At 35.6% G+C, this 27,515-nt stretch overlaps 1 protein-coding gene across 1 annotated transcript; it reads left to right on the forward strand.

Annotated features, from left to right (window-relative positions):
• The first annotated feature begins 605 nt into the window (after positions 1-605).
• LOC122300551 (primary amine oxidase-like) lies at positions 606-5,448 on the forward strand. The gene is made up of 5 exons (XM_043111299.1): positions 606-1,433; positions 3,507-3,891; positions 4,001-4,114; positions 4,437-4,978; positions 5,079-5,448. The coding sequence occupies exons 1-5, from the start codon at positions 649-651 to the stop codon at positions 5,287-5,289; spliced, it is 2,037 nt and encodes a 678-aa protein (XP_042967233.1). The 5' UTR covers positions 606-648; the 3' UTR covers positions 5,290-5,448.
• The last annotated feature ends 22,067 nt before the right edge of the window (positions 5,449-27,515 follow it).

The following is a 27,515-nucleotide window of genomic DNA, read 5'->3' on the forward strand; positions in this document are numbered from 1 at the left end:
CGCCAACATCCAAACGACTGACCAATTGATAGTGAACCCATAAAAAAAAAAAAAAAATGACATAATTAATAGGAGATGATCAAACTAAGTTGGCTCTCTCGATCGGTTGATTAATCCTAGTCCTGTACATGATTCTGATTGCCGTTCCAATTCTACTGGTCGACGTTGTCCGCAGGGTCCCTATGGAAGTATGACAACTAATGTCACGCGAGGTAATTAGCGTTCATTGTTAGTTTAATTAATAAAATATATAAGTCAATGGAGGATACTGAAAATATTTTTTAAAAATCGGAAACACAAAAATTAAGTCTGAGATGATTATGATATCGTGCGTACGTATAAATATAGTGAAAGAATCGGCCATGATAATGAACCATAATTTAGATCTTCGAGGGTATTAATTAATTAATTATGGTCTTTGGTGTATTTATTGACGCAAGATTAGAGAAATACTTAATCAAACCACGCTGCCATAATTTATAAAATGTGTTTCCAACTTGAGTTGTTAATTACGAATTAAAACATGACCGTTGAAAGATCTAACCCAGCTGGCAGCATAATATTCGAGCACGTACGCTACAATGTTTATATATTTGTTGTTAAAAGCAAGCAGCTCGCTAGGCCTCATTAATTTCTACGAACTAGACAATGTCTTCAGCGTTGAAAATAATGCTATTGATCCTGGTGCTCCTATCCCTCCATACCTTCTCTCTAGCCTCAAGCCACCAGCACCACCCCCTAGACCCTCTAACTCGATCTGAGTTCACCCTGGTCCGCACCATCGTGCAGAAATCGTACCCTAATTCGATCCACAACCTAACCTTCCAATACGTCGGTTTGGACGAGCCAGACAAACCCAGAGTCCTTGCATGGCTATCGAACCCAGCCTCCAAACCCCCACCACGGCGTGCCTTCGTCATCACACGTCTCTCAAAAAAATCTCACGAGATCGTAGTGGATTTGTCGACACGTTTGATAGTCTCCGATGTTGTTTACGACGGATATGGCTACCCTTTGCTTAGCTTTGACGAACAATTTGCTGCAATCACACTGCCCCAAACATACGGGCCTTTCATCGAATCACTTAAGAAGAGGGGGCTGAACTTATCCGACGTGGTTTGCTCCACTTTTACGGTCGGATGGTTCGGAGAGGTGAAGATCAGTGCGAGGGTTTTGAAGCTACTGTGTTTCTATACAGATCATGGAACGGTCAATCTATATGTGAGACCAGTGGAGGGAATAACGTTAGTAGTTGATCTAGACGAGATGAAGATAGTTGAATACTATGATAGGTATAGGGTTCCGGTGCCAAAAGGTGAAGGAACAGAGTATCGGGCATCCAAGATGAAGCCACCATTCGGTCCTCACTTGAATGGTGCAGCCTTCCTGCAACCGAACGGACCAGGGTATAAGATAGATGGTCACACTGTCAGGTCGGTATTTCTTCTCTTTTATTTCTCTTGAGCAAACTTGACTCATCCAACGCCATTTTTGTTTGTATAATATATAACATTGGCAAGGCTGGCTAATTTAAGCTTTGATTTTGCTATGCGCGATTGGTTTAAGCCATCGTCTCTCTCTCTCTCTCTTCACGTTTTTGTTTTGCTGCCTGTGGAAGTGTAGGAGTCATCGTTGATTATTCCCAGGTTCAACCTGATTTAGGTTCATGCATGGAAACTGGACAACTGAAATGACTAGTTTTGTAATGAGAAATTCTACTCATGCGTCATTTTCACTTCGCACATAATTTTTTAATTAATTTTTTTATAAAAAATTTTAAAATTTTTTTCTTATAAAATATGTAATATATAAATAATGAGTAGAAAAATTTATTTAATTTAAAAAAATAAAATTTAAAAAATTTTAAAAAATAAAATAAATATAATATGTAGTGTATTGAAATGATAAGTGTAAAGTCCTTTTTTCCAATAGAATAGATAAGTGGCCCGCAATACTTAGCTAGGTTCCATCACATCTTATCCTTGATTCCATTTAAGTCGTCGGGCCATTTTTTATCCATCACATATACACTATATATCCACACACGTGGCTGCACAGTCTCCGCTCCACGCAAACTACAACACGTAGATCAGGATGGTTTTCGCAGCTCGTAGACAAAAATAAAAAATAAAAACAAGCAGAGGTAGGCTGGTCAGAACCTCCCATAAAAGACTTGATACTCATACCCGGTTTCTAGGTTAGGAATAGAAAAACAAGTAATGGTCGCTATAAGTACAGCTCAAATATTAAAAAAAAACGAATTTTCTTTTTCTCTGAAAACGGGAAGTTTGAACAACTGAACTTGCGAAAATCATTTTTTATTAAAAAAGCCCATCGTCAGAACCATCTCCCTTCAGCCAGGTTTAGGCTTGTAGCTAGGGCCTGATATATATAGGCTGGCTAGGAGAGGCCGGATCTAAGTTTTTGTGATGGGCATGGACTAAAAGATCAGAGCCCAAGGACGTCATGTAAATGTCGATGTCCCTAAATGACCATCTAGGAGTATGGCTGTAAATGAATCAGTCTGTTCAATAGTTCGTTCGGTACTCGTTTAGTTAAACTCGAATTGAATTTGATTCGTGAAAAAAAAAGCTCGTTCGTTAAAATAAATACTAGCTCGATTTGTAAATGACACATACTCGACAAAACTCAACTCGACTCGACTAAGGCTCGTTTAGGCTCGCTCGTTTATACTCGAGTCGACTCATTAGCTCGCCTCGATTAAAACTAATTTATATATTGATAAATATATACATACACCTATGCATATATATATATGTATTAGTTAATAATATAACCATACTACTTTTATAATTAAATATATAATATGTATTCTAATTACTTATGTTTATATAGTAAATATAGTTCATAGGTATATTTTATAATTTGTATAATAATTAGTTGATAAAATTTAATAATTTCATATACTAGTATGTGAGAACCATATATAAAATAGATATATTCTATTATATTAAGTGTATGTATTAATAATATATTATTATTTTGGATAAATATCAACTAGTTAGATATTAATTATTTATAAATTTTTTAAAATTTTATAATTTAATAGAGGTTCTACTTGTTAGTCGTATAAATTTAATATTAGTTTTTATTTATTTATTTAATTTATTAATTATTAAATCTTATTCAAAAAAATAATTCAAACTCGAGCTCGAGTTCGACTCGACTCGAACTCGTTTGTGGGATGAGCTCGAGCTCGAGTTGAGATTTTAACTTATCGAGTCGAATTTAAACAAAGAATTAAAAAAAATCTCGAGCTCGAGCTCAAATATTTTGAGTCAACCTGTGCTTGACAAGTCAAAATTTGACTCGACTCAACTCGATTACAGCCCTATCCAAGACTACTCATTTTAGTAGTTTTCTTATTGAGGGGTCAAGACTGGCGCTTAAGGTCTAGCATAGCGAACTTAGTTTTTAAAAAAAAAGTACAGGGAACTTGAAAATACTGACAAACTAACATTTATTTTTGGTGGTTTGCTGATCAGTTGGGCCAATTGGGTCTTTCACGTAGGATATGACGTTCGAGCCGGTCCAATGATATCTACAGCATCAATATATGACCTGGAGAAGCAGATATATCGTCGAGTCCTATACAGAGGATTCATATCGGAGTTGTTCGTGCCTTACATGGATCCAACCGAGGAGTGGTACTACAAAACATTCTTTGATAGCGGTGAGTTCGGGTTCGGTCAATCTGCGGTGTCACTCGAGCCCTTTGCCGATTGCCCTTCCAATGCAGAGTTCTTGGATGCATATTATGCCGGAGCTGATGGTTTGCCCGTGAAAATATCGAACGCTTTTTGCATATTCGAGCGCTACGCGGGAAATATTATGTGGCGTCACACTGAGTTGGGAATTCCAAATGAAGTTGTAAGTCATATTATTATTATTATTATGATTATGTTTCACTCGAGTTAATTACTATTGGTTGATTTGAACATGACAAGTACTGACCGATGACAATTTTACGGTGAAGCAGATAAGGGAGGTGAGGCCGGAGGTGACCCTTGTATTGAGGATGGTCGCAACAGTTGGCAACTATGACTACATTCTTGATTGGGAATTCAAGCCCAGTGGTTCCATTAAATTTGGGGTATGGAATCATTTACCTTTTTTGGCCCTTTATGAAGTTTCACGCTAAGTTATATGATCAGGAAACATGTAGTGACTATAGTATGTCTGCATGTGCATGTAACATTATTACCAACTTTTAAAATCGTGGCATATTACCCCCCCTTTTTTTTAATCTCTATCCACAACTAAAATAGGAATCAATTACATATTTCAAAATGGAGGTAATTTGAATAGTTTGATGATTATATTACAAAAGAGCGGTACATATTATATATGCAGCGTGGGTGTACAAAATTAATTAATTGGTGATGTAAAGCTTTCGTTATCTGAATGATATATAGGTAGGGTTAACGGGTGTGCTAGAAGTGAAGGGTGTGACATACACTCATGTAGATCAGATAAAAGAGGATGTCTATGGCACCTTGTTAGCAGATAACACAATCGGTGTGTACCACGACCACTTTTTGACGTACTATCTTGACCTGGACGTGGATGGCGAACCCAACTCCTTTATCAAGAAAAAATTGAAGAAGATCCAGGTAATAGATCCCCACAGCTCACCAAGGAAAAGTTACTGGACAACTATGAGTGAGACAGCTAAAACTGAATCTGATGCACGAGTTCGGTTAGGCTTGATGCAGTCTGAGTTAACAGTGGTGAATACGAATAAGAAAACCAAACTTGGCAACGACGTTGGTTATCGTTTGATTCCAGGGTCAGCATCACATCCTCTTTTGTCATATGATGATTACCCACAAATTCGGGGAGCCTTCACCAATAATGATGTGTGGGTCACACCGTATAACAAGTCAGAGAAATGGGCTGGAGGATTATATGTTGATCAAAGCCATGGAGATGATACCTTGGCAACTTGGAGCCTCAGGTACCACATGATAAACTGAACTAGGAAAAAGAACATATGAAATGATGATCTTAATTAATTTAATTGTTGATGATTGAGTTTGATTTGTTTGTCTGTGCAGGAATAGGGACATTGAAAACAAGGATATAGTATTGTGGTACACAATTGGATTTCATCATGTCCCTTGCCAGGAAGATTTCCCGGTGATGCCAACCTTGAGTGCTGGGTTTGAGCTCCGGCCGACCAATTTCTTTGAGAGCAATCCCGTCCTTAAAACAAAAGCACCCAAGCGTGTGGACTGGTCTAACTGCAGTAATACCACTCACCCATGACTGTACTTCGTTGTATAAGAATTATTATAAGAACCCCTATCCCCCGGGAACGTGTTGTAAAATCTCGTGATCTTCTACCAGATTAATCCTCGTCGGTTTTATCGTAATATTTAGCAAAATCAGCAGGGGGCATTGCTATGAATAATTGATTCCTGTACAGTGTCGATGTTGGATCCCAATTGAATCTTAATTACTATATATAGTCATCAGAGATATATGAGTATGTCATATATTATTCATGAAAAAATTACAAAGCAAAATGATATTCTAAGTCTTTTAACAATCTTTCGTCATCCATCTCGATATGCCATTAAATGATTAGATGATAATTAGTAACCGAAAATTACAAAATCTGAATTTAAAATTGATCGTACGTAACGTGTAATATGAATTTAAAAGTTTCAATGGGGTTGGTCATGTATGTACGTTAACATGCATTATTACATCGCATGCATATATGCATGCATGAAGTAGTAGTAGCTAGTGTTAACAGCAGTGGGTTGCTTTCGAAATAATTAGCTGGTCGTTGCTCAAACCCACCATGAACGTACCGCTGGCATCACTGGCCGGGAAATCTTCTTGGGATGGTTTGTGATGGAACCCAACCGTGTACCACAAGATAATATCTTTGGTTTCAATCCCTCTCTTCCTGCACATGATTATGCACGCATTCAATTGATTGTCTTCTTAGAATTTAAAATCCCCATTAAATTAAATTAATTGAGCAGAACTTAATGTTTACCTCTTGCTCCATAATACTAACCCATCATCTCCTCGTCTGCCATTCGCGTAGAAGTCTGCCATTCGCGTAGAAGCCTCCAGCCGGTTGAAAATCACCCTCAGTGTGAAATAAGTCCACTTGATCAACACCACTGTTTTGCTATTTGTTGTATTATGCACAACCCAAGTCTTCTGCAGCCATAAATTGCTACACCGAATTTCTCTTAGTCAGAAATTATAGATGCCCTCTCCTATAAAAGGAGAGCTCAATTATGTAAATCAGTGTGGGAAAAAACATAGAGAAAGAGAGGACTTGAGAGAATTTGTTGAGTGTTGTAATCTTGTACAAACTCAGTAAAAAAGACTCTAGTAGATGTAGGCAATTTGCTGAACCACTTAAATATCTTCTTGTGTGATTTTGGACAGGCCAGAGGCGCAATAATTGATATCAAAACCTTGGTTTATGCTGTCCAGAAATCAAGTTAATTGAAATCAACTTTTGATAACTCCAGGTTGTTCCTTGAGTCAAGATGAACCCGTTGCCGCAAACGGAATCGAAAACAAAGGTCGGACGAGCCCGTACACTCTGGTAGAAGATCGAAGCGTGAATACACGCGCCACACGCGCATTTGGAGTTTGAAGACGATTGAACCGCACGCTCCCACCAACCACCATGCGCTCAAAGGTTGAATTCGTGTGACTCGCACGCTCCCCATGCGCCTTAGAGGCACTCAGCGCGTGTAAGTCACCCTCCTACGTGCCCCACGCGCACAGCAGAGCAACGCTTGTACTACGGGCCAACGCGCCACAGACGCCTACTGTAGGGCGTGCATCTCACGCGCTAGACGATCAGGACGGTTCGTTTTTTCAGATCCTTGTTGGGTTTGATCTATGCCATTTGGAGTTCGATTTCAATGATTAAATAGTGCTTTCCAACTATTTGGATCATTCAAGACTCATCTGTACAGTTAGAATTTTAAAATTTTTTGTTTAAATTTTCTAAATTCAAATGGAAAGATCTGGAAGAAATAGGAACTCTGAAAAATGTTAGTAGCTCTGGGCGTCGGTCCACAGTATCAAATGCCAAATTTGAAGTTGAAAAGTTCGATGGAACTAGCAACTTTGGCATGTGGCAGTGTGAAGTCATGGAAGTTTTGATCTAAAAAGAGTTGATATTGCGTTGGAAGAAAGACTAGATGATATGAATGAAAAGGATTAGAGGAAGCTTAATACTCAAGCTTGTAGTACAATCCGGTTATGCCTTATCAAAGAATAGAAGTATTTTGTCATGAGAGAGACAACTGCTAGAGAACTTTGGCAGAAATTGGAGGATAAGTTCATGAAGAAGAGCATTGAGAGCCATTTGCACTTGAAGAAAAAGCTCTTCAGATTCCAATTTCGTGAAGGTATTTCTATGTCTGAATATCTGAATAGTTATAATCAAATTCTTGCTGATTTGTTAAACTTGGATGTTGAAATCCAATATAAAGATAAAGTTTTACTTTTGTTAAATTCCTTACTTGATATATATGAACATTTAATTATTACTCTACTATATGGTAAGGAAAATATTAGTTTTGACGATGTATCTAATTCTTTAATTAGTAATGAGTACCGTAAAAAGGATAAGCAGGTACAACTAGATACATCAAGTGAAGCGTTAACAGTAAGAGAGAGACCATAGTCAAGATATCATGGAAAGAAGAAAAGTTTTTAATCGAAAATCCGGGCCACATCACTTGGTTCATCAGTCAGCAGAAAACTTGCCAGAGACGAGTGTTCCTTTTGTCACAACAAAGGACACGAGAAGAAGGATTGTCCTAAGCTAAAGCGACAACAGCAAAATCAACTCACCACAACCAATGTCGTGGACAGAGATGACGATTCAGATTTTCTCTTGACAAGTTCATCATTTATTTGTCATTCCGATGAATGGATTATGGATTCCATATATACCTATCACATGTGTTATAATCGGGACTGGTTTACTGACTTCACAAAGATTGATGGTGGAGTAGTACTTATGGGCAATAATAGTGCCTGTAAGACCCAGGGAATATATAGCATTCAGTTCAAGCTGCACGATGTCAGCGTCAAGACTCTAACAGAAGTTCGGTACGTTCTAGACTTGCGGAAGAATCTCATCTCACTGGGATCTCTGGATTCAAAGGGATTCAGAATCACCAACGTAGTAATGGGAGTTCAGGTGGCAATGAAGGGTTTGAGGCGAGGAAACTTGTACTTCTTGCAAGGAAGTACTGTTGATGGAAGAGCTTCCACATGCTGTGAGAAGCTAGATGAGATTGATGTTGACACCACCAGTCTTTGGCATATGCGTATGGGACATGCTAGAGAAAATTTTTTGCAAACACTAGTGAAGCAAGGCTTACTCAAAGGTGCCAAGACTGGTAAACTGTCTTTCTGTGAACACTGTGTATTAAGGAAGCAGAGGCAGATTAAGTTTGGAACCGCTGTACACAATACATAGGAAATTCTTGACTATGTACACTCCGATATTTGGGGACCTACCCAAAATGCATCCTTGGGAGATAAACATTGGTTTGTAACTTTTGTGGATGATTATTTTCGTCATGTGTGGGTGTATACGATGAAGAATAAAGATGAAGTATTGAAAATCTTCCTTAATTAGAAGAAAATGATTGAGACTCAAATCGGCAGAAAGATCAAGTGGTTCAGATTTGATAATGGAGATGAGTACACTTCAGACCCCTTTATGGAAGTATGCTGGAGAGAGGGAATTGTCAGACATTTCACGGTACGAGATACACTGCAGCAGAATGGTATGGCAGAATAGATGAACCATACTTTACTAGAGAAAGTGCGATGTATGTTACTGAATGCTGGATTCAGTAAATAATTTTGGGCTGAAACTGTGACATATGCCTGCCACCTCATCAACTGACTACCCGCAGTTGCCAATGACGGGAAGACACTCATTGAAATGTGGAGAGGTACACATGCTATTGATTATGACTCTTTACACGTTTTCAGATGTCCTGCTTACTATCATGCTAAAGAAAGTAAGCTTGATCCAAGAGCTAAGAAATCAAAATTCTAAGGCTTTAGTACTGGTGCATAGAGTCTAAAAAGGTAATTATTAGTAGAGATGTTACATTCAACGAATTTGAAATGCTTAAGTCACATAAGTATAAAGATTTCAATGAAGGCAGCAATGATGGCGAAACATCAGATGATTTGCAAAATATGAAGTTTATTACTTCAAAGAATTCAGGAAAGTATGGACAAGATAATGTTGATAGTCCAGTCACAGTACCTCCATGTCAACCCGAATCAATAGCAACCAACAGACCAAGACGAGAGAAACGTGTACCGACACATTTTGCAGGCTATGTGACATATGTATTACCAGCTGAAGGGGGTGAGATCCCAACTACTTACAGAGAAGTCATACAGTCTAGTGAACAAGTTGAATGAACAAAGGCGATGAATGAAGAGATGTAGTCTCTTCACTAGAACCAGACTTGGGAGCTCATGCCGCTTCCAAAAAGAAAGAAGACAATTGACTGTAAGTAGATTTTTAATTAGAAAGATGATCAAGCTGCTAAAAATGGAATGCGATACAAAGCTAGGTTGGTAGCCAAGGGCTACACTCAGACAAAGGGAATTGACAACAATGAAGTATTTTCTCCTGTTGTAAAACATTCATCTATTTATATATTGCTAGCTTTGGTTGCACAATATGATCTTAAGTTAGCACAGCTTGATGTAAAGACAGCTTTCTTACATGGTGATCTGAAAGAGGAGATTTATCTGTCTCAACTAGAAGGTTTTAAAGAAGTTGGAAAAGAAAATTAGGTACGCAGTCTGAAGAAGTCACTCTATGGCTTGAAGCAGTCACCCTGACAATGGTATAAGCGGTTTGACCGCTTTATGATATATCTGAAATACACTCGTTGTTAATGCGATCATTGTGTGTATTTCAGAAAACTTGCAAATGGATCTTTCATTTATTTTCTTTTATATGTAGATGATATGTTAATTGCATGTAAAAGCAAGGGGGAGATAAATCGCTTAAAAACTCAGTTAAGTCATGAGTTTGAAATGAAAGATCTGGGAGAAGCAATGAAAAATATTGGGGATTGAGATCAACAAAAATAGGGTGAAAGGTACAATTCACCTTACTCAGAAGTAGTATCTGAAGAGAATACTGCAACGCTTCAACATTGACTCGAAGACGAAGCTGGTGAGTACTCTTATGGTCCCATATTTCAAGTTTAGTGCATTGCAGTCTCCTAAAGATGATGAAGAGTGGGACTACATGAGGAATGTCTCATATGCAAGTATTGCTGGAAGCTTAATGTATGCCATGGTGATACACGACCTGATATCTCCCAGGCCGTTAGTTTAGTTAGTCACTATATGCATAATCCTAGAAAGGTTCATAGGCATGTGGCTAAATGGATTCTACAGTATATTTTAGAGACCATAGATATTGGTTTGAAATTCGAGGAGAGTGAAGATAGTCTAGTAACTAGATATGTTGACTCAGACTATGCAGGTGATCTTGACAAACGTCGATCGACAACTGGATATGTGTTCACAATGGCTGGAGGACCAGTTAGTTGGCGATCAACTTTGCAGTCAACAATTGCACTATCATTCACTTAGGCTGAATACATGACTGTAACAGAAACCGTGAAAGAAACTATTTGGTTGCAGGGATTGGTAACAGATTTGGGCTTTAAGCAGCAAGATGTTACTATTTACTGTGACAGTCAAAGTGCAATTCATTTGGCCAAGAATCAAGTATATCACTATCGAACAAAACACATAGATGTCCTATTTCACTCTGTAAGTGAAATATTAGAAGAAGAGGACATCAAACTTCAGAAGATTGGCACTGAAGATAATCCAACATATATGTTGACAAAACTCGTCACAGGGCTTAAGTTCCAACACTGTTTGGACTTGATCAATATTGTACACTGCTGAGCACCCTCGGGTGCATTGGAGCGCATTCGATAGCGGAACTCTCTCATGTCAAAGAATGAGGTGCATTCATTTGAAAAATGAATCAGTTTGTAAGTAGCTTGGTATGACACACTTGAGTGGAGGGGTGATTGTTGAAAACTACCCTAAGTGTGAAACCAGTCCACTTGATCAACACCACCATTTTGCTATTTGTTGTATTAAGCGCAACCCAAGTCTTATGCAGCAATTTGGCCATAAATTATTGCACTGAATTTCCTTTAGTCAGCAATTGTAGGTGCCATTTCCTATAAAAGGAGAGCTCAGTTATGTAAATCAGTGTGGGAAAAAACAGAGAGAAAGAGAGGAGGTGAGAGAATTTGTTGAGTGTTGTAATCTTGTACAAACTCACTAAAAGAGGCTATAGTGGACGTAAACAATTTGCTAAACCACTTAAATATCTTCTTGTGTGATTTTGGATAGGCTAGAAGCGCAACACAGCCCACCTCTCTGTCTTGTTATAGGCGGTCACCCACACTTGATACTTCGTATAAGATGCTCTAATCTGTGGGTAATTATCATTCGATAAAAAAGAATTGGCCAGCCGTAAGGTAATCAATTAGTAGCCCACTTCATTCCCGATCCTTGTTTTCTTATTGGGATTCATCACCCCTAACTCAGCTGGACCCTAGCCTCGGCTTCCGTTTTGGCAATTTCTCTAACCACAATCCAGTAACTTTTTCTTGGCGAGTTGGCGTCGGGGTGCGAGGCTGATGATCTTGCTGTTTGTAACTTGGCTTTGTCAAAGGAGTTGTCATTACTGTCAACGTTAAGGTCGAGATAATAAGTTGTCATTAACGCTTCCCATTACGTGTAAGCTAGACTCCGGTGGTCCAACATTTAAAATATTTAATTAAACAAAGTAAAGTGTAGAGTAGGGTTCAAATTCAACTTCTCTACTTTGATACTATGTGAAATTATTGTTTGCTTCAAAAGTTTAAATTAATAAAAAGAGATAGATTTTATTATTTATATATATATATATATATCTGAACATATGTTACCTAAGCAACTTTACTCGGAGAATCACATGCCCTGTAAGATCTATGTCCCGTGTCTATTTCTCTTTACTTCAGAAATTGATCAACAACTATAAAATTCTAAATCCAGCTTACCACATAATTCACGAAGAAAAAATGAATAAACACTCACTTGACTATTAACTGAAACCAGAAAGAAAAATGTCGTCCTTGCGCCCTCAGTGCCTTCACTAAATTGGTAGAGATTTGAAAATTGCTTTAGTTCTTTCATTCGTACCGGATGAGTATTATGCAAAGACTAAAATTAGGTACAACCTCCAAATTTATATATCTTGTACAAGTTTTTCTTTTAAAAAATGTGGGTCCCATAAAAAAAGGGTAAAACTTTCACATTTTTTATGGTTGAATCACTATTTTATAAAGAATTTCTGTGAAATTTGTGTATTTGAAGCTTATATATAATATTTCTCTTAATTAAATGAGGGTGAGGAGTGGTCATTGGATAGCTAGTAAAAGTTTGATTGCATTATGTGCTCAAGCGCTATATATTCGAGCTACGCAATAGCTTGCAGTTCCCGATATCCAAAAAAGGTCATGTCATGTTTGTGATGAACAAAAATGATTAAATTTACTTATTTTCAAAAATTTTAAACAGGCAAATATGTAAACTTAATCATTTATATTTATCGTAATACTGATTACATTATAAATTGCTCTAAACTAAAGCCTCAATGCACTCAACTCTTGCACTCTCATTATAGTAAAATGTACACCCACTACAAGAGATTGGATTTTTTGAGATAAAAAATTATCTCAAAAATCCAAATTTCATCTCTAAAAACTTTTAGAGATGAAAGAATTTTGTCTCTATTTTATTTTCGAAAGACCGTATCAAAATGTTTTTGGAGACATCTCCAAAAATTATTTTTAGGGATGAAATTAGGCGGAGTCGTTCGAAATGTTATGAAAGGGATTTTTTTTTAGATAAGAAAATGTCGTCTCAAAAATCCGTTCGAATGAAAAAAGTTAGGTTCGAACCGACAATTCCTTTTGAACAACATGAAATTTTTATTCGAACTAATAACCATATTTGATCCTGTTCGAACGAACAGAGTGTTCTAACAGACTTTATGCATTTGAACCACTAAAATTTTCAAGTGACTTTTGTTCGAACATAAATTATGTCCATTTGAACATACATTTTATTTTTAGAAATTCTATCTGTTCAAATGTTATTTTGCATAATAATGTTGTTCGTTATTATTTGAACGGATGTACGGACTGTATTTCTTGGATACTGTTTGAATGGATTTGTTTTTATTCGAATGAGTCTATTTGTATTCGAATTGATGCATAAATAATAATTCACCATTTGAACGGTACCATTCGAATGATATTGATCAAACAGACTAGAATTTAATTAAAAATACCATACTAATATTACACAAATTGTAATTCAAACATCAATTGTTTAAATGTTTGGGAACTTCATAACTAAAGGCGATTAAAGAAAAAATAAATGAATTATGATTGTTGTGGTGGTGGTAGTATAGAGTTTTGGGACATCATTGGTTATTCAAATGATTGTTTGGTTGTTTGGTTATTCAATTACAGCCTCTCTTCTAATCTCGCCCCTATATCTGTTACTTGATCTAATAGGATCAACAACTCTTTTTCCTTAGACCACAATCTTTCTATCTCTTCCTTCAATTCTTTAGTTTTGTCGTCATTCAATCTGGCCCGAGAAGAGGAGGATGATGTTGAGGATGTTTTCATGCAACGTCCTAAGCCTCTCAAATATCTAGAACGTGATCCAAAAACTTGAAAAAGGATTTGAGCATCGTTGACAGATGATTAATCAGATGGAACTGCAACAGTTTCCTTAAGAAATATCATCTTGTCTTAAAAAAAAAAAAATTAAAGTTAGTATAAGTAACAAAAACCATTTATAGACAACGGAATTAAAGAAACTTAAACTTACATAATTTGCATCTGCTTTGGGACTGCTCCAAACAACATCATGATTTTTATCTGTTTTAGCATACAATTGTGTCAAATCATAGTCAACAAAACTTTCTTCTTACTACAAAATGAAAATCTATATTAGAACTTAAATTAGAAAAGTGTATATGTTAATATTTGATGGAGACTAGAATAATTTACCACTTTTTTAGACAAGTGATGAAAATATCAAAAATCCACATGATGGTATATCATTAAATTTGATCTATTTGCTTTGTTTACCGTACTCCGTTCCTAAAAAAATATTAAAACTATATGTTTAATGCATCTATCATATACTATTACAAAAAGATAGCAGCGAAATTACCTGATAAGCAAGATCCTCAAACATATCACAAATTTTATCCCATTTGTTTGGTGGCATTACTTGGAATGGACTTTGACGCACCTCTGTTGTATACTAAACTTCTGATAGTGTGCATGGTATCGACCTTTGTACCCACGATATGTATTTGACATTAGTTCCTTAACTGTTAGTCGATTCTCTCGCTGGCCAGAATTTAGTTCAAACTCGTCCTTCAAAAAATTATAAACAATTAGTATAAATACAAATATTTTTTAAATTAACATGTTATACAAAGTAGCTTATTACCAGGCAATGATTTTTGATGTGGTCTTTCACATCTTAGGGAACTTTAGCCAAGAGGATGTAACCATCTATGCATACGTGCGAGTAAAGGTACCAACATAAGAAGCAAGCCAAACTGCCGAATCCCTAGAGCAACCGGTGTGATAATCATATATATCAATTTTAATTTTAGCCACTTTCCATACATTCTTTATGCAGACACCCCTCATAGTGTCTCTACCTAGGCGCTGGTTTACAATAGCTATAAATATAGTAATATTAGCATATATTTTAATTAAAATATTTTATTCTATAGATATACAGTGATAAATTACCTTATTTTGGATCTGGTGATGTTGGCCCACTATTGTTGAAGGTGAACCACATGAGGAGTTGGCTGTAAGAGATATGAATGGCTCACATGTTCTTTTAAGTTTAGGAGGCATATCTATTTGAAATTATAATAAATTATTATTCGAACATGGCTTATGGATATTTATAAGAATGATACTTACAAAATTATCTGTTTGAAATTTCTTCACTATCGGTTTTGCTGGACAAGTTGCCCTCATCCTCACTAGACACTTCAGTTGATTCATATTCTTCCGACATTTCACCATCAATTACTTCTAGTTGAATATCTTCTTTACGCAATGGAACCATGTCATATTGGCTTAGATCAACAAATAGATTAATGTCTGATTCGATTTCTTGATATGCTTCTTCATTTGCTGGACTATCATCTTCTTCATGTGGTTCCTCTGCCTCTAGAATATAATCATATAAATTTCTTGGTGAAAACTTCTCCACTACTTGCCATGGGTTCCCATACTCCAGATCATTTAAATAAAAAACTTGATTCGCTTGGCAAGCGAGAATGAAAGGATCGTCCTTATATCATGTGCGAGATGAATTGATATTTACAAAATATTCATCATTAATTTGGCACTCCCAACCTAGGATTTGAAATATCCCACCAATTACATTTAAACAATTAGACCATATATCCTTCACGTATTTTAACGCTATGATATCTTCCAGAATTTTGTAGAAGTCATTGTATTAATCCCTATGACTTTCTTCGACAACTATCCCATAATTTTGAGTTTTTCTATATCGTTCTCTGTCAACTGTGTAAAGTGTGAAATCTATATCTAGGCACCAAACATCCTGAGTATTGGATGGCCCGCTTGGACGGACCACGTGCCAGAGCATGTAGTTCTGGTGAGATTTCTTCTGAATTTTCACCATATTTCGATATGACCAACATTAATAAATATTATAATAGTTGTATCAATTTTAGATAGAAATCTTTGAAATTTACTGGTATGTAGTTTAGCATTATAAGATGGGGCTTTACAGTAATACCGTATGTTGAAACTACAAGGCAAATTCCTATTTATGCGTCTTTTCTAAGTCAATTACACCATTCTTGCAAAGCAATTGTAGATGTTCGCTGTGCATGTTCACGTGAACTATTAACTTTTATCAAGTTATACTATAGTATTGTACAACTTACTTAAAGATAGTATTGATTTAGAGGATTATCACTAACCTCAAGTAGTGGTCAATCTTTGTATAGTTATTCAAGACATACCATCGAATTCTTTTAAACTCTCACCCATATAGGTCATTACCTCTTTGTGCGCCTATGAGACGTACGGTCTGGGAAAACACGGTAAATGTTGATGAGACTCCTAGCTGTCCAGTTTCATAATTTCAATTCGGTCTCATAAATCTAGTATCAACCCTCCGAAAATATATTGAACAAAATGTATGCTATTTATTATCAATGTATGACTCTGCAATTGAACCTTTCGGACAAGTTTTATTCCCCATAGATTACTTAAGTTTTCTCAAAAATCGTTCAATAGGGTACATTCATCTATACTGAACCAAGCTAGCAACTAAAATCTCACGAGATAGGTGCATAACCAAATGAACCATTACATCAAATAATGAAGGCGGGTACAAACTCTCTAATTTGCACAATATCACTACAATGTCGGCTTCCATTTTTACCAATGTATCAACTTTTAACGTTCTACTATAAATACCCTAATTCTATGAGAGCAGTATGAACATCTCAAGTAAGCTTTTCAGGCACACTAATCGGCAACTGACGCTGTAAAAATACATGACAGTCGTGACTTTTATGACCAGTTATCTTCCAATCATGAGTTTGAACACATTTTGATATGTTTGAAGCATAGACATTTGGTAATTTGACTGTCATGAATCAATTACAAAATTTTTTTCTCTCATCATTTGAAAGTGTATACCATCCAATGGGCATATAGGCAGATGATCCATTATCTTGCAAATGCAACTCTGGTCTTATTCCTAATTCTTTTAAATCTTTACGAGAGTTAGCTCTATCTTTTATCTTCCCTTTTATTGACATCAGAGTGCTCAATATATTCTCACATTTAGTTTTCTCAATGTGCAGAACATCTAAATTGTGGCGCAATGTCAAGGTAGATTAGTATAACAACTCGAAAAAAGTACCTTTTTTGGCCTAATTCAACTCCGCTACTTTTTTTTTTCTCTTTCAAACTCTTGCATCTTTCCCAAATCCATTTTCTAAAATTCCCCCAACTGCCCGACTATATCATTCCCAGACAACTCTGGCAGTGATGACCTATGCTCAATCCTTCCATCAAACATTGCTCCATTTGAATGCCATCTATGATCATCTGGTAAATATTGACGGTGTTCCATGAAACATGATTTTTACCATTTGTTAACTACTGAAACTATGTATCTTTATTGCAAACAAGACAACCCATTTTACCTTTTGTGCTCCACCCAGACAAGTTTTCGTATGCTGAAAAATCATTTATTGTCCACATCATTGTAGCATGCATCTTGAACACCCGTGACAAGGCCGCATCATACATACTTACACCCTGATCCCAGAACTCTTTCAACTCTACAAATAGAAATACGACAAATAAACTTAATATGGAGCAACCTCACTGTGAAAGACAACTTGCTATAACGGGTGCACCCCTCGTACAACTCTTGTCGTGTATCTTCCCACATTCTTCCAAAGTTTCCATTTCCCTCAAATGATTGTGCAGATGTTCCTTTTCCATCCCTCGTCCCTAATATTCCTACACACAGATCGCCTAACATCTCAGTCATATCCTCTCCATTACCATCACTATCATCAGAAGCATCCACATTAATGTCATCAATGTTGATGTTGTTACCCTCCTCCATTTGATTGGACTGACTGCTAAATCTAACTCCTTTAGAAAATAGTTCGCCATGTAAGATCCAAGGTGAGTATTTAGGATCGATTCCATTATCAAATAAATGATCCTTCACTACCACCAAATTATAAGAACTAAGATTTTTGCACTTCTTACACGGACATCTTATAAATCCTCGACTGTCAACACTCATGCGAGCAAACTCTATAAAACATCACCCCTTGTGCATACTTCTTATAGTCTTGCTCGAGTCTATTTCCCAACAACATCAAACTCTTCTCCATTGTATTTCCGTTACTCGTTGCCTCTCTATCAAAATAAGCTAAATCATGGGATAAACATTTTACAAGAGTCTTTTAGCGGATACCGCTTCTAGTATTGATAAGGTAGTTAGTCCTCTCCCATTTGAGAGACTATCATCTATATCGCATATATACTCAGTTTAAACTCTAATGTTAATTAAAATTTTAGCAACATTTTTCTACAATTCTCCAACTATGCTAGTCACGATAAGTCGTCGACCCTATTCATAGGCCGAACGATTGACGAAAGGCATAGCTGAAGAATGTAAGGAAACACTAAACCAAAATTTTATACGACTAATACAAAAGTTAAACTGAATAAATTTGCTATATAGATGATAAAATTTCAAACTATCCACTTTGGACAATTCAAGAGTTGTACCCAAACATTTTATTAAATAATGTTTGGCCACAACTCTCGAACAAGTCTAAGATTCAATTACATGTATATAAAAATAACAATGGAATCCATCTAACTCCTAACTAATGAACCAAAACAGTAGTAAACCAAATTACATTCCCAATCATAATTTTCTAATTATGGCTTTTAACCTCATTATCTTTTAAGTATTAATTGTAATTTATGTAGTAAATTAGTTTTATGTTTTTTATTTTTAAAGTATTAAGTATAATTTAAATTTACTTTTTTTTTTTAATTATACCTTATAGCTTTTAATAAATTATCTTTTAATTATTAAATTCTAGTTTAAATATTACAACATATATTATGAGTACATCCATTCAAACAATTAAATATCCATTCGAATAGGATAATGAGTTCAAAAGGTATATTATTGTGTTTGAACGGTTGCAACCCACATTCCAGAAACTTGACAAAGCCAAACACAATATCAAAGAACACATTCATGGGATAAACAAAAACTCATAAAATGCATATTTCACAAACATTGTACAAACACAAATATATTTTCATACTTCAACATTTATAAACACAAATATTTTCATATTTGTTCAAAAACACAAATATATTCCCACATCCAAACACAAATATATTTACATATTTCTCAAATCCAATCACAAATATATTCTTCTAACCTTAATATTTTGTGCAAAAATAGAATACAAAAGAAGGGCAATTAGTTTAGGAGAACATAACTTTAAGGTTTTTAATAAAAAAATGACATTGAAATAGAATATCAAATTAAAAACACTTACCAAAATGAAGAGAAAGCTATGATAGATGTCCAGCACGAGCCCCGTGGAGCAATCTCTCGATGCTCACCGTCTCTCTCTTTCTCGTGCTCTCTATCTCTCAACTCTTATCAAGAAGCACAAATGTGTAGCATGTTTGTGCTTTTGGACGTCTTATTTCATCGTTTACCATTTGAATGGACTTTTCTAACCGTTTGAACTCGAAAACTCATATGTGGGAAAAATTTCCCTCCTATCAATTCAGCGCCCACCCATTCGAATGTGAAATATAGGAGTTAGAATGAATAATTAAAAGTGTAATATGGTGCAAAGAGATCCCACCACAACATATAAATGGCGCCAAGATATTATATGCATTCGAACATGTACTTATAGAGTTCAAACTATCAATATATCTTGTTCAAACGTATTATACCTTATATCTAATTGTTTTATATATCTAATTTTATTACTATATATATAGATGATATAGGTATATAGAACACTAAATATTTATGTGTGCAATATTTATAGGTATAAGTTAATAAGTATAATATAAGTTAAGAATATATACAAGTCTAAATATATAGTACAAGATATGTATATAGTAGTGTACAAGACCATATGCTTATACAGTAGACCCCTATATGTATTATAAGTATATTATAAAGGAGTATATTATATAAGTATATTATATATAGGTATAAGTTAAGTATAATATAAGTTGAGAATATACACATGTCTAAATATATAGTATTATATATTGTATAGAAGTTGTGTAAGTATATATACTATATTATATAAAACATATATACGCAATATCTTGACCGTTGGAACGGTATTCCTATACGTTCAAACCAACAAAAGATATTTTGAATCCGTTCGAACGGCCTTACTAAATGTTCCAAAAGATAAAAATAGGTATTAGGCGTCGTTGCCAGACCCGCGCTTCCCTATCGTTCTTCGCTGCTCTAGTGCCACTTCACTGCCAAACACCGTCGACCACCACTCTCCAACCCGCAATAGGTATGTCCATTACTAACCGTTTTTACCAATTAAATTTGGGAAAATTTGTTTTTAATGGATTGAAAATGGGGTTTTGGAAATTTGGGGAGAAAAACCCCATTTCAATCCCATTTTTCAGTGGAAAAGGAGAATGGGATACTCTATGGTCATCCCGGGCTCTCGTTGTTGTTATTGGATGCCAAAACAAAGGTTTTATGCCGTTCGTTTACGGTTTTTTAAATGCCACTAATAATACGTTGGCGACTCATTGAATAAATTAACATCATTTATTTAAACATCGGCATTGATTAAAATAGTGTCGTTACCATAAATTCCACTACTAGTATGTTGCCGGCACATCATATAAATTGGCGGCATTTTTTAAAATGCCACCAATAGTACATTGGCTGCACATCAAATTTATTTACAGTATTTATCTAAACGCCACCACGAGTTTGTCTTTTCTGCATTGCATAAATTAATGGCGTAATGTAAACACCGCTACAAATACGTAGTTGGTGCATTGTACAAATTAATGGCATAATGTAAATGCCGCCTCTAGTTCGTTGCCGGCGCATAAATTAATGGCATTAATATAAACACCGCCACGAATATGTTGCCCACATTGCATTACTTAACAGCGTTTAGAACGCACCAATAATATGATATACCACAATAAGAAAATACAATATATAAATTTTTAATAAATATGATAGAATGGGTCGTTATTCATATAATAAAAAAAATTACGAATCAAATCATATGAAAGTTTTTCATGGATAATTCTTCTTCTTCATATTGTGTTTGTCATTAGCTTTATGACCATTTCTTTCATGGATAGCTCTTCTTCACATTTATTCAATACTTGTTTGAAATTGTTATGCAATCGTTGAGCTTGGACAAGATCAAAAATGTGATGACCCGCTTTTGAGTGTATTTTCGCTGAAATGGTTGTTTTATTTTAATTAATATATTAGTTATTTACTTTAATTTATTTGCGTTTTAAAAATTGGTTTTTAATTTATTTGATGTTGTGTTTTATTGCCTTTAGTTGTTTTGTGATTTTTAATCTCTTTTTGGCGGTTTAGTGTTGTTTTCCCGGACCGAGGATTAGACCTCATCTTTTTTCCCTACATCTCTTTTTCTTTTCCCTTTCCTTTTTCCTTTTTCTCTTTTTCCTTCTTTCTTTTTCCTTTCTTTTTCTTTTTTCTTTCTTTCTTTTTTTTTTCCTCTCTCTCCTCTCCCGCTCGAGCCCCCCCGGCCTCTCTCTCTCTCTCTCTCTTCTCTCTCCCTCACGCCGGAAGCTTCTCACCGTCGACCCATCGCCGTCCGGCCACCGTGGGCGACACCACCCCCACCGAACCTCAGCCCCATCCGGCCGGCCGTTTGGCCGGAAAACGCCCAACAAAGCAGCACGGCTTTTGCCCCGATCCGCCGCCGTCGCTCCACCTCCGGCTACCATTTCTTCACCACTTCATCACCAGTCCCTTGCCGTCCTAACCCACCCATTTCCGGCCTCCAACGACCACCGGAACAGCTCCCACGAGCTAGCTTTCCTTTTTGAGAAATCCGGCCTCTTTCCGGCGATTCCGCCGCCACCCACGGCCAACCACCACTTCCAATAGCTTTACAACCATCCCTAGACCATTCCCTATCAATCCCAATCCCTAGTTTGTCCCCGTTCAAAAGTGGGTTTTTCACAACCCACGGCCACAGTGAATTTTCACTGTGACGTTGCTTTTTCGGCGCCGTTTGCAACGCCGCGTGTTTTCTAAAATTGCCATATAGCGCTGTAAGTATTTTCCAAACCCTATTTTCAGATTTAAATATATATTGCTCTTTCAATTAATTAATCTGCTGGTTGGTTGATTCCGGACTGAGTCCGAGGAGTTCGGGGGTCGGATGGATGGAAGACGGAGTTGCTTGATTTTATTGTTTTATGGTTAGTTGTTTGTTTTGGAGCATTGATAATTGCATTTGCATGGTGCATGCACGGGTATTTTATTTTTATTTGAGAAACCCTGTTTTGCTGGCGTGATTGGATTTTCGGGTGCGTGTGTCTCACGAGCGCAAGCCGGGATGGGTTATTATCTCGGTGGAGCTCCTCTGGTCACTTGGGAGTGGATAATACTGAGTGACGTCCCCTGAGTTGTCGCTGGGCGACGACGGGAGCGGGGCTAGAGGATGGCCTAGCCAGGTACGCGCGGGGCGCAAGTCTGGGCATCGCTCTACTCACCGACTCCGTGGCCCTTCGCTGGCGAGGGCTAGAGGATGGCCTGGCCAGGTACGCGCAGGGCGCGAGTCTGGGCATTGCTCGTTTAGGTGTCACATGCGTAGTCGTTACCTGCGGTGTGGTACCGAGCCAGGGTGTGCGGATGACCCCTAGGGGAGATCATGGTGCATGCATAACCGGTTTGTTTTTATGGTTTTCGGATGCGGGCCATTTTCTGAGAAAATTGCGAGTTTTGGTTTTGAGGCTTTTGATTCATTTTCTGGGAAAATGGTGGTTTGGGCCATTATCTGGGATAATGGCGATGCGTGATTTTTAAGAATATGTTTTTATTGGGCCAAATGGGTTTTTTGGCGTGCGTGCAAAAAATGTGGTTTTGCGGGACATGTGCATTGGCTTTCCTTGCATCCATGTTGTTTGAGTTCTATGTGTTTTTATCTGGTGGTGTTTGGGTTTTACTTACCTGCGGTACCATTTTTGGTTCCGTAGCTTTTGTGTTTTTGTAATATTTTATCTATGTACGTTTTAAAACAGCTTGTATTACGTTGGGAATAATTCTGGTACTTAGTTATGACTTTCGTTATCCGCTGCGTGTTCTTCCGTGCACATTTGTTACTTCTGCACACACTTGGCACCGTCGATGGGATGGTGACCCGGGTTGTCACCATCCGGACGTCTCGATTTTCCCGTGTTCGGGAGTGGGGATTTGGGAGCGTCACAAAAAAAGTCATACTAGATTAATAGAGAGAGTAATATATGTTAAAAGAATAATAGATGAAGTAGCAAATGTGATTGAGAATGAAGCAGATATATATCATGTTAAAAGTTCTAAAGAGTAATATATGTTAACCATGCATGCCGTATATATCTAAGAAAGCTTGGATCTCATTTGTAAAAGGACTATATACTTGAATTATATAGGTCATTCAAATTAATCCTATCAGTCTTTCGAACAAAAAAAAAAAAAAATCAATACCCATGAAATCGTGTTTAACCAGACAAAATCTTGAAGTAAAATTAATCAACTACAAAATTAATTGCTTTAAAATGCTTTGAAAAATGTTTCTTTGAATCATATTCAATATCATACGATCCTTAAGCTGGAGAGCTTTCTTTGAATCATATTTAATATCATACGATCCTTAAGCTGGAGAGCTTCTAGTCTAGTAGCTGAAAGCATAAAAGTCTAAATTCAAACAATGGGGAAGATTTAAATGCCTGCAATGGCCTAGGTCATGGATTTTAATGGCACAACTCCATAAATGATGCCCAGAGCACATACATGTTAGTAGCTGATTATCAAGTAAGACGAGACTCATTTGTGTTTCTTAGCTGGAGTCCCCTAGGTTTGAGACATGCAACACAATCCCAAAATAGCAGAAAGAAATAGAGAAATGTAAGGTGTGAATTATCATAGACTTGAATTGACATAAATGCATCTCACTCATGCCAAATACAATTCATTAAGTATACATTGGGCACTTCGAGCTTCCAATACATTTTTCATTGTATAATGGCATCTGAAAAATGTAAATGTGGTTTAAGTACATAGAATTAGAACAACTTTTCATATATTTCAAAAAACATAGAGATTAAAAGTCAAGAAAGATTAGAGTTCTCAATTGTAATATCTCAAGGGAGATATTACAATTGAGAACTCTTTGAAGCTTTCTTTGCTCGCGCGCACCTTGCATGCAAGTGGGCTATAATTAATTATATAACAAAATCATGAAAGAACCAGAAACGTAACTCTGATACTTTAGATGATGTATTTATATATACAAACCTCAGATGAAAGGCCAAGAGTATCTTCTAATTAAGCTGGGTCTACAATAGCCAATCGTTGATGAGCAAGCTAATAACAATCACCATGATAGTGCAAAATGCTCCAATCAAGACCTCTATGGCGCAACCTACACTTTTGAATAATTCTATGAGGCATTTCATTCTCTCATATAACAATATAAAACCATATAATTGGCATAAAAAAAAATGCAGTGATAGAAATGGTAGGGCTTCAATTAGCACGAGTGAGCTAATTACGACTCAAAACTTTGGGGCTTCTGCTTGGTTTGAATTGAAAGATGAGATGAGATAGTTTTAGATGAAAGATAAAAGTTAAATAAAATATTGTTATTCTTGTTTTGGGATTTGAAAAAGTTGAATTGTTTATTATATTTTATGTGAAAATTTAAAAAAATTGTAATAATGAAATAAGATGATATGAAATGAGTTGAGATGAGGTGAAATCACCTCCCAATTCAAACCAGGTAGAATGAAACATCAAAATCGTGTACATTTTGAACTTGACTAGAATCATCCACATTTGAAATAAATAAGCTTGCATAAAATTAAAAAAAATTAAAAAAAAAAATCTCCTACACAATTCGATAATCCGAGAGTGTTTGACCTGTGAGTTTTTGTGCAACCAAAGATGGCAAGCATTCCACAGCGAGTTGCAGAGTGTTAAGCCAAGAGAGAGAAATTTAAATTTCTTGAAAATTTGAGGCAAGGAGGTTGGCGCCAACTTAAGTTTTCATTAGTTTTTGTTTTGACAATATTTTGAAGGAAATTATATATGTGGGTATGTATGTACGCCACCACTCATGAGTTAACACTATTAGTATGGTTTGGTAATAAGATGAGAATTTTGAGTGTTAAGATGAAATATTAAAATAATATATTTTAATATTATTATTGTTTTTAGATTTGAAAAAGTTAAGAAAAAGTTGAATTATTTATTATATTTTATATAGAGATTTGGGAAAATTGTAATGATGAGATGAGAATTTTGAGTTTAAGATAAAAATTTTAAAGGGCCAAACCATTTAGACTCTTCTTTCTTTATTTGTGCCTCCTTCTTTCTAATTTATTGACTAATATTATGCTTGTTCAGAACTCTTTGATCCAAATATTCCAATCCTTTCTTTAATTGAAATGTTAATATAATATTTTTTTATATTATATATAATTATATTATATAATATATAATATTATTTTATCATACATATATATTATATATAAGATAATGTTATTATAATTTTATGTTAATATAAAACATATATATAATAATGTTATTATAATCTTAAACATGATAACGTTATCATATTTATTTGATCATATATTTTGAATATAACATGTATATTAATAACATTTTATCACTTAATAAATTCTTGATATATTCCTTTTGATAATTAGATTAGTAAATTAGTAATACTATTATACATTACTATATAATGTATATTAATTACAATTTATACTTTATGGTCTTATACTAACACTCTAATACTATTAGTAATATACTTTAAATCTATATATAAATTATTATATAAATCACTATAGTTATACTAATACTATATATATATATCCCAATTGCTGCAACTAACAACCGCTAGAAAATGTAGGTATTTCTAGAGATATACCAAATTGACAGAAAATCATAGGATGTTTTGTAATTAGTGCTATTTTGCAACCAAAATTCATAGCAAATACTCTTCATTAAGTTTTTAGGATAAGTAATGATTTTACATGGTATCAGAACATTAATTTTGAATCCAAACTTTCACTCTATACTTTATCCTGATCAATTAAATATTTCCAGTGTGGAGCCCACTTATTAAGAAGGAGTCTAGTGCACTTGTGAGGCCAGGGGATCAGTATAAAGTGACTCTACACTTTACCATATTCAATTAAATATGTCATGTCTTGAGTCCATTAATTGAGAAGGTTTGGCACACGCGTGAGCGGAGTGTAAAGTGACTATATACTTTATCCCAATTAATTAGATATTCCATGTGTTGAAACCACTCATTAAGAAAGACTAGTTGATTCACATGACCTGAATGAAGTGTTAAAATATAAAATTAATAATATAATCTATCACTTCCTATTAATTTAAACTTTTTAGACAATTGCTTATATATAATCGAAGCAGTCTAAATAAATATAAAAGCAACATTAATCATGGTAGGCTTATAGTTTATAACTTATTTTCTGTATTGAACTTTGAAAAATGATGAAAACAATCATTTTTAAATTTTTTCATAATTTTATTTTGAGCTTAAGTACTATTTGTATGAAATAATAATACTTCTATGACGATTTTATAAGTTATTTTTATTAAAATACCTCATATTTCATATAAATGCTCTTCATTTAAAATAATGTTAAAAAATGGTACATATTTCATTGCTCTTCATCTCTATCCCATCTATATTATACAATTCAAACAGTAACTTCATTTGGACCTTGATACAATCCTTTTGGAATATTTATTTTATATAAGTATTCTTCATTTAAAATAAGGTTAAAATTAAATGATGGTATCTTTCTCATTACTAATCTTTATCTTACAAAATTCAAACAATTCGTACGCATTAACCATTCAAACAAAAGGTCCTAGCAAGTCAAAAACCTAAACAAAATAGATTAAGCAACAATATTACAAAATGTACGTGTGCATATATATATATATATACACACTTATCATTCCGTTTTCATATGTAAAACTTGTTATTCCATTAAAACTTATCATGCCATTTTATCTTCCCCATTAACATAGCTAGGGCTGCCAAAAATTAATTGCTCCACACAATCATCGTGCATGACGTTCCTCTGCAGCAACGCCACCACAAAACTTTCCTTCACATCGCCCCTGATCACATCTCCTCCTTCACACATCAACGTCCCCACACGGTAATATTCTACCCACCGGCCTTCCTCCCTTAAATCTCACGACCTCCACACATGCAGTGACTACGACCACCATGTTCCTCTATCACGACGTCCACGCATGCAGTGACTACCACCACATGTTTGGGTGCAACCACATTCCTCTGTCACAGCCTCAACACATGCAATGACCACTACCTCGTTCCTCCTCCGAACATCTTCTGTTTTGCACCCTCAAAACAGAGTACTCCATAGTAGTACAAATCGAAAGCCACGACCCACGCCGCAGCCAGCAACTGCAGCAGAGGGCGCCAGAGAGAAACTTTCTACTATCAAACACTTCCGTAT

The sequence above is a fragment of the Carya illinoinensis genome, chromosome 2 (genome assembly GCF_018687715.1).
Source record: "Carya illinoinensis cultivar Pawnee chromosome 2, C.illinoinensisPawnee_v1, whole genome shotgun sequence".
NCBI lineage: Eukaryota > Viridiplantae > Streptophyta > Magnoliopsida > Fagales > Juglandaceae > Carya > Carya illinoinensis.